At 40.7% G+C, this 8,710-nt stretch overlaps 1 protein-coding gene across 1 annotated transcript; it reads right to left on the bottom strand.

Moving 5' to 3' along the window:
• Positions 1 to 7,057: 7,057 nt before the first annotated feature.
• On the bottom strand, positions 7,058 to 8,191 carry LOC139071776 (chromobox protein homolog 7-like). The gene is made up of 2 exons (XM_070554832.1): positions 7,485 to 8,191; positions 7,058 to 7,346 (listed from the first exon to the last, which is right to left on the bottom strand). Exon 1 carries the CDS (start codon positions 7,980 to 7,982, stop codon positions 7,689 to 7,691), a length of 294 nt encoding a protein of 97 aa, XP_070410933.1. The 5' UTR covers positions 7,983 to 8,191; the 3' UTR covers positions 7,058 to 7,346; positions 7,485 to 7,688.
• Positions 8,192 to 8,710: the final 519 nt, after the last annotated feature.

Here is an 8,710-nt window from a genome sequence, read left to right as displayed (position 1 = left end):
ACCGTAAACCAGCTAACGAAAGACTCTCCCAGAGTCATTGATTTCTGAAGTTAATTTAAATACGAGAACGTGCATCCGCCAAACGCTTTGTACAGTCGTGTACCCGGGACATCTCTGGACCGGGCGATCGGACACTTGCATCTATTCTGCCAGCCGAAGTGCCACCTTGGATGAACCCATTCTGCTGACGTCTGGATCCACAAAGGGGGTCCTGTTTGGGTGAGGTAGAACACGACAGATGACGTTTGATGCTGTTTTCTCTAAAAACAACTCAGTTATCTGCAAAACATCATTTCATCCAGAACACCTTCCATTCCCTCTGAAAGAAACCTTCTGAGAACTGCATTCACGCATTCAAAACTCATCATTCTCAATTTTAGCTCCATCCAACACAGGTTTGCTTTTAAACAAGTAATATGAAAGCTGTTAAGGATTGTCATTAAAATTGCCATCCATGAATTGTCATTTTATGATTGTCGTTTCAAATCTTTTAGTTTAAAATTGTTAGTAAATAAATTTCTTCATTTTTAAACTTGCCTCATTATTGAAACGAAACACAGAAAAGGGTTGCATTTCCAGTTTATCGAATGAAAAGAATCTTACTGAATCTTCTGTTTAATAAATAAACTTTGGTAATTAATTTAAATCTTAAATTAATATTTCACACCACAACAACACATTTGACTATTAACCAACAGAACCATTAACATGTTTTTTTGTTGTTGTTTTTTTCCACTTTAAAGTGCCTTAGCACTGGTGACACTGGTGACAGCTACTGTTTTGTTAGGATCTAAGGTAAGCAAGTAAATTTTATTTATGTAGCACTTATCACAGACATAGAATCACGAAGTGGTTCACATAGATCAAAACAAAATAAAATAAAGTCATGAGATCAGAATGATCTCAAAACAGAAATTGAATATCAGGAAAAAAAGGCATTGAATTATAAAATTTCATAAACTGATGAAAGATAACAAATCTGAGTTAAAAATAAATGAAATATTTGTGTGAAAGCAGCTTTAAATAAAAGGGTCTTTAGCTGTTTTTATAAAAGTGCCCAGACTGCCAATGCTACATAAGGATAAAGGAAGATCATTCCAAAGTCGGGGTACAACAGCCTGGAAGGAGCGATCACCTCGAATTTTATATCTGGTCTTTAGAACTTCTAGAAGGTTCTGGTGTGTGGACCTGAGGGCTCGGGTTGGCATATAAGGCTTTAACAGTTCAGTAACATAGGGAGGAGCTTTACTGTGTAGAGCCCCGAAAGTTTTAGTCAGGATTCAAAAATGAACTCTTAATTTAATGGGTAACCAGTGCAGAGACAACAGAATAGGAGTGATGTGTGTTCTTCTGCTTGCTCCAGTTAGGAGCCTTGCGGAGGAGTTCTGGACCAACTGAAGGCGGTCAAGGGCTTTTTTGTTAAAACATGTAGAGAGTTTCAGTCTTTACAGAGTTTAACTGGAGGAAGTTTTCTTCTAGCCAGCAGGTGATAGCTGATAGACACTCTCGTAATTCAGACAGCTTCAGACTCAGAACCCTTAAAGGAGCAGTATGCTCAATGTCATGTGCATATAGATGATAAGAGACATAATGAAAATAATCAATTATCTGTCCAAGAGGGTGTATTTACAGTAGAAAAAAGTACTACAATGTCTGACTTTCTGAGTGAGAATCCCAACATTCAGTTGATTTTTTTTCTACTTAAAGCTAAAGAAATCTGATATCTGAGAACACAGATTGTGCATAAAAAGGTTTCTTTCCCAAAAAAGAAAGAAATAGTTTCCACTCAAGACACAAAGAAGGGATAGATACTTAAGCATACTAGAATATCTGAATGAAGACAGTAAACATCAATACATCTCAAAAGAATCCAAAACAATGAAAAAATTAAAAATCTACAAAATGTATTCTGTTTTCAACTTTCTGGAGTCATTACCGTGTTTCTTCAATTCTCCGGCCTCATGAATCATAACATCATTAAATCATAATTGTAAGAGTTTCAAGAGTCTTGTGAAAGGAAGGTGAAGTGATATTATCTCCTGTGGGTCCATGAACTAGATTTGAACAGACAGTTACCATCATCACTAATCAGGTATTTAATGTAAAAATGTAAATACTAATAGTTAATAACAAAAAACAAGTCACATAATTGTTTTTACAATTTCACAATGTTAGTTTTTTTTTCTAAACTTTGCAACGTTTTTGCTCCAAAACACCCTCACATAAAATGGAAACAGGGACATTTAAAACGACAAGTATAATAGTCAATTTCTGCAGACTGTCGTTAACTCTGCCCCTTCTTCTTTAAGATGCCAAAGACATAAATTATGAAGCCATATACATCCTTTTGGTGCAATTTTTCAAAACAGTAAATGCAGAGGAAGAAAGTACATTGAACTATTGGCCTATTTGTAAAAGTAATGTTTTTTGTAGTGTGTTATGACTCAGATAAGCTCAGAAACTGATTAGGATTTAGGCCAGTGGCAGTCTGCCAGCCAATGTGGGGTGCCTGGCTCAGTTCAGAGAGTCTGACAGCTGTGGATGGCATTTGGCCCACTGGTCCTCATGGACCATGACAGAAAGTCCCCCGTCACATAAAACAGAACTCTGTGATGAACATCATAATACACTGCTGTAAATTTGGTTGGCAGAAAAGAAATGAACGAAAAATCATGGCTCAACAAAACAACAATACCAACCAAATTGGAGCCATTGCACTGGGAATGGCTGTAAAATTGTCACGTTTGTGCATTACCAGCATTTTCTGGAACAGCGGCTTTTTCCCCCTCATAGTTTCTCCACTTCTGTTGTGTTTTCTCTCCCTCTAGAATGGGATAATAGCGGCACATACCGGTGCACCGAGCAAAAGGGAGCGGATTTGTCATGATATAACCATCCCTGTAACTTAAGGAAATTCAGATAAGCCACAGAGCTGCGTGTGCTAAAGGAACAGTAGTTCAAACTCCCGCTGACTTTATTTGCCAAATGCAGGAAAGGCCAAAAGGCCTGATGGCTGCAGAACCATAGACTGCAGAATTAGCCTCACCATCTCTAGAAGTGTGAATCTGAAGCAGCAGCAGTCATAAAACATCCCAGTTCTACAGCTGTACCTTCCTCGTTGCACTTGGCCAAGAAAGGTTCATGATTAGTCAGTTCATTGACATAACTCCCCGTGCACATGTGCAGATCATTTTCTTTCCTTTCTCCCGGAAGAACGGTCCGGAGTGTGAATGGTTTTTGGTTGCTAATCTGCAAGAAATATCTACAAGAAAGTTCTACAGAAAGTAGCCAAGGATCCTCAGCAGGGGTGGACTGGGGCCAAAATTCGGCCCTGGCATTTTTACGAATCGTCGGCCCTCAGTCGGCCCACCCCATTGAGAGAGCGGTGGGGGTGGGAGGTGTTGCCACCTGCGGAATCGTCTGTAGGCTGAATGTGAGATCTAAAATGGACTGGGACTGTTAAACTACAAGCAGGGCCAGACCGCTGCGTCCGGGAGCCCTGGCCTTCCAGATCAGTGGGACATTAGCTACACGCTAACGCTGTATAAGAACTCCTACGTCATCGCTCTACCGCATTTTTCTTGCTAAAACACCTGGAAAAACTCTGTTGGCTTCAGGTTACCATGTAGCTAATGTTCTGCAGATCACCAACTGTGGAGTAGTGTCAGCCCAAGCTGGGCAAGCGGCCCACCGGGACAGTGCCAGAATGCCAGATAGGCCAGTCTACCCCTGGTCCTCAGAAATGTGGCTATTTTTGTCGCTTGGCACTTTTTAGAAGAAAAAAAAAGTTTTGAGGGAGAAAAGTTGTTAGGAACAGCGACAAAGTCACTGAGTTGGCAACACTGGTGGTAGCAGCCGGCTGTTTCTCCTTCTCTGATATTGAGTGAGAACCTCTCACCAGTGGTGTTCCGTTGTAGCCCAGTGAACTAGACCAAATTCTTGCTTTGCAAAGTTTGGTTAAATAATACATTTATTTAGTCTGGCTTGACCAGCTAGTTCTGTTGCTAAATACTGAGTGCATTTTAAGTGGAGGACCCAGAGACAGGCAGCGATTCAGTGAGACAACAACCAGATGGTCCAATGGTTACTTTTGGCCTAAACCCCGTTTTTGGCAGACATTTTTAAAAAACTGCGAGATAATCTTTATTTTTGTTGTTGTTAATCGGCAGGCAGCTAATGTTTTCCAAATTTGCCATTGCAGCTTTATTTGAAATAAAAAAACACAGAACATTTAAAACGAAATAAGTCAATTGTTCAGCATTGATTCATGAATTATTAATGACCCGCACTTGTATAGCGCCTTTCAGAGTTATAGGACTCCAAAGTGCTTTACACTACAGTGTAGTGTACTCACTATACTTAGTAGTGAGATCTATTAATTAATAACTTCTTGTGTATAAATGTAATCCTAAAACTTATCTAACATCATACTGCTTTATTGATTTTCAGTCTAACAGTCTTCCTAAATACTAAATAGTACTTTTCTCATATAAAGCATATTTTAGTTGCATTGCCAATGAACAAGATGTATTCTTGCAATGCATTTTGAATAACATACAATATCAAAGTATTTGAATCAATAGTTGTTTTGATTTCGACGGTAAAAAGTAATCAAGTTTGTGCAAAGCATTGACTCCTACATCACAGTTTATTAAAAAGTTTGAGTTCAAGTTGAAACACCAAACATGTTTTTTTTTTATCTCTACTTTGGAAAGTGTTTTTAAAAATCTGTTTTCCAACCAAAACTCAATTTGTGTATGTACGAGAAGTACAAACACAACAGAAAGTGTCAGTTTTCAAAAATATCTGTCTTAGAACAGGCAGGGCTAAAGTCAGTTATATGTTGAAATAATGACAGAACAGAAACTTGGAAAGCAAGGAAACAGCATGCAAACACAAAAATAACATTTGGAAGACAAAAAATACAACCATGATGGCTGAAACAGAAGTCTAACAATGTACTTTTTATGACAGGTCTGCTCCCCTACTTTTGACACACACAAATGTAGCAACTGTATTTGCCATTGTGGGTATTTTTACGTCTGTTACTACAAAAAAATTTAAAACACAAATACATAGTTTGGGATTTTGTGGCATTTTTCACAGTTGTTTGAGAGGGATCTCCTGCGTTACGCTGTGGTGAGGAATACAGGAAGTGTCAACTACAATAAATGTTTTGGTGCATTTTAAGACATTTACTTTTTTTCTGATTGTGACTTTTACCCATATGCCAAGTAAAACGTTCTCCATCAATTCTCTCCAATCTTCTCCATAAATTATAGACATACGTAACAGAAAACAATGAGTTTGAGATTTTAGGATTTTAAATATTTTTCATTTCTAGTTGAATATAATTCAATTGTTTCACATGGTTTTTATAGTTGTATAGGTTTACTTTTATTATTTGTGAATGAATAATATATCCAATAGATCAAATGAGATTGTGTAGATGAATTGATGTTATTTGTTCATATTTCTCAAACAAATTGACTTCCATTACACAAGAACATCAGTGTCGACTTCGGCACTGTGAACATAAAGGAACAAGAATCAACAGAGGCCCGAGAGCTGATGTGCACAAAAGTGAGTAAAGCAATTCGTTCTGTTGTACAGTAAATGGATCTCTGCGCTGCTGCCTTGATTACGAGGGACATTCGCTCATTTTTATTGATAATAATCTAATTTTCTAGATGATCAAGTGACTTCAGTTAAAGACAAAATGAAGAAATAGCATGCATTAAATTCTGAACTGAGGAAAATTATCATTTAAAAAAATAATTATAACGTTGCACACCATTTCACATTAGAACTGAGACAATTACGATGCATATTTTCAGTGCTTCGCCTGAGAAGGCATAAGTGTTCATTAACAGGACTGTAGGACATGCTTGACCTTCTGTCCTAATGAGACCTTCAGCTGGGTTTAGGTTTTTTAGCTACGTGTATCAAAATGGATTAGAAGAATTTACAAATGAGTGCCAAAGAAAAGAACAAATGCACAAAATGTATGATGAAGAAATAAAAACATTTTAAATGTATTGTTAGTGGTGAACATCTTTAACTTGTGTCACTCTCAATAATCGAAGTACCATTTTAAATATAAACGGGCTTTTACATTAACCCTGTTGTATTTAATATAGTAATCAGATCTTGATCCAGACTTTACTAATTATTCATTTAATGCATGCCTTCCTATTCACATAAATAGTTCTGATATGTGAGATTGTATTAAAGGGGTGGTTAAATGTAGTCAGTTTCCTACCAGCTACAGTTAAAGTGGTCACAGTTGGGATAATCAGGTAAAGTTTCATGTGGAAATCAAACTAATAGCTTCTGAGACAAATGCATCAATAATATTCAGAGTCAAACATTTTATATTGTTTTAAAATACTAGTTACAATTCTGTAGCTCTCAGCTTAAATAATAATTTGATGCAAAAATAAAAAAGGTATGAGTTTTTCCTGGAAGTTGGGAGTGAATCCTTGCTTTGGTCAAAGGAGTTAAACAGTTGTGTCTGGTCCATGAATGACTGTGTTAAGAAGGATGGACACATAGATTGGGGCTTTGTCTGTTGTAATGAGGCCATTGCTCTGGTCTGGAGGAGCTGATTCTAAAGGCAATTATTTTTTATTTAGGGTGTTTCTCAATATGGGTACTTGTTTGTTCCTGTGTACTCACGTTAACGATGGCCCAAAGACTGTTCCAATCCTAAGGACGTATCCTGGCAAGTTTTCTCAAAATACTCGGATGTGTTCTTGCACCACCAATTGTATTGAGGATGCACCACCAATTGTATTGAGAATGCATCCTTCTATGGACTTGGGACAGCAATGCATCCCAGAATGCAGAGGAGCAGAAAGTTCAAAACTGCTGTTTTTTTTTTAAATATCAGAAACACAAATAAGGAAATATAAATGTGTCTGTTATTTTAAAAATGTTGTGTAGCCTGTAAAATTTGCTGTGTGATTGGGTTTTACTCCTCACAATCTCTCAAAATGCTAATCCGCTAACCAACTATCAATAAAAGCAGTCATGTTCCTGGGAAGGTGTTTAACCCACGACATGAAGAACCATCACAGGACAAAGGCAGAAAGTTCAAACAATGATTTATTAACCCTAACTAAAAGTGTCCTGGAGATATCCAAGTGTGAAGTAGTCGGCAAGAGTCCAGAGCCAGCAGGGAGGGCAAACGGTGTGACGGGGTACGTCCAGGAGAGGGAGCCAGATGATGGCGGCAGAGGGCAAGTGAAGCTGGAGGAGAGGTGAACCTTGAGTGTGTAATCCAGGCGGGTTATGGTGACTTCCAGGTAGGTACATCCCTCTGTGGTTCAGCGATTCCAAGTATCCTGAAGATGAAACAGACTTGAGTCCAAACACCAAAAAATCCAAGCACAAAAAAAACCCAGATAAATCCAAAAACTGTGACAGCACAAATGTCTGAGCAGAGACCAAGTAAAACCTAGTACTGAGTGGCAAGATTCTACCGTGAGTAGTTAATCATCCAGCGATGTGAAGTGGTTCCCTCTCCTCTTAAATAGAGCTCTGCTGCGGTTGATTAGAGGATCTGCAGCTGCCGCTGATCGGTAATGCCCCACAGCTGGTGAGTGCCCTCTCCTGGAATGACAGTCTTACAAAGATGTTGTGGAGAAGAGGGAGTACTCACCCCGTCACACAACAATGCCCCCCCCTCAACGGACGCCACCTGGCGTCCTAGCAACCGACTCCTCGTAGTCCCGAATGAGGGAATGGTCTACGATGAAGGAGTGCGGGACCCAGGAGCGTTCCTCTGGGCCGTACCCCTCCCAGTCGACCAGGTACTGGACCCCACGACCACGGGGTCGGGAGTCGAGGATCCGCCGGACTGAGTAGACCAGTCCCCCCTTGTAGAGCCGGGCCGGCGGCGGAGGCGCAGGAGCAGGGCAAAGAGGACTGGAACCAACGGGTTTAACCAAGGAAATGTGAAATACAGGGTGTACCTTCATATTCCTGGGGAGGTCCAGCCGAACCGTGGTGGGAGTAGGCGTGTCCAGGACCCTGAAGGGGCCGATGAACCTAGGAGTGAGCTTCCTAAAGGAGGCCTTTAGCGGGATGTCCCGGGAAGACAGCCAAACATTCTGACCAGGAGAGTACAGCGGGGCGGGGCGCCGGTGTCGGTCTGCCAGCTGCTTGTTCCTGGCGGCAGTGCACTCCAAAGCCGCCCGGGTAGAGGCCCATGCCCGTCTGGCCCCCCTGAGAAACTGCGGGATGGAGACTGAAGCCGAGGACTGCTGTGGAAACAGTGAGGGTTGGTAACCCAGAGACGCCTCAAATGGTGACTGACCGGTGGAGGTGGATACATGGCAGTTGTGAGCATACTCGATCCATGCTAAATGTGTGCTCCAGGTGTTGGGCTGGGAGGAGCAGACACAACGCAGCATGGCACCCAGCTCTTGGTTTAACCGCTCACACTGCCCATTAGTCTGAGGATGGTGGCCGGAGGTGAGGGCGACCTTGGCGCCCAGAGCTTCTGCGAACTCCTTCCAGACCCGAGCCACGAATTGGGGACCCCGGTCAGACAGAATCTCCGTGGGAATACCATGCAGCCTAAAAACATGCTTCACAAGGAGTTTGGCAGTAACAGTGGAGGAGGGAAGGCCTTTAAGAGGCACCAAATGACATGCTTTAGAAAACCTGTCGACCACAGACATGATACATGTGAAGCCCTGAGATT

The sequence above is a fragment of the Nothobranchius furzeri genome, chromosome 9 (genome assembly GCF_043380555.1).
Source record: "Nothobranchius furzeri strain GRZ-AD chromosome 9, NfurGRZ-RIMD1, whole genome shotgun sequence".
In the NCBI taxonomy this organism is placed as follows: domain Eukaryota; kingdom Metazoa; phylum Chordata; class Actinopteri; order Cyprinodontiformes; family Nothobranchiidae; genus Nothobranchius; species Nothobranchius furzeri.
Note: the sequence above shows the minus strand (reverse complement) of the source record. Positions and strands in the feature narration are given on the sequence as shown.

What these genes read in the sequence shown, in the direction of transcription:
- LOC139071776 (XM_070554832.1), bottom strand. Translation starts at nt 7,982, where the DNA reads ATGAAGGTACACCCTGTATTTCACATTTCCTTGGTTAAACCCGTTGGT.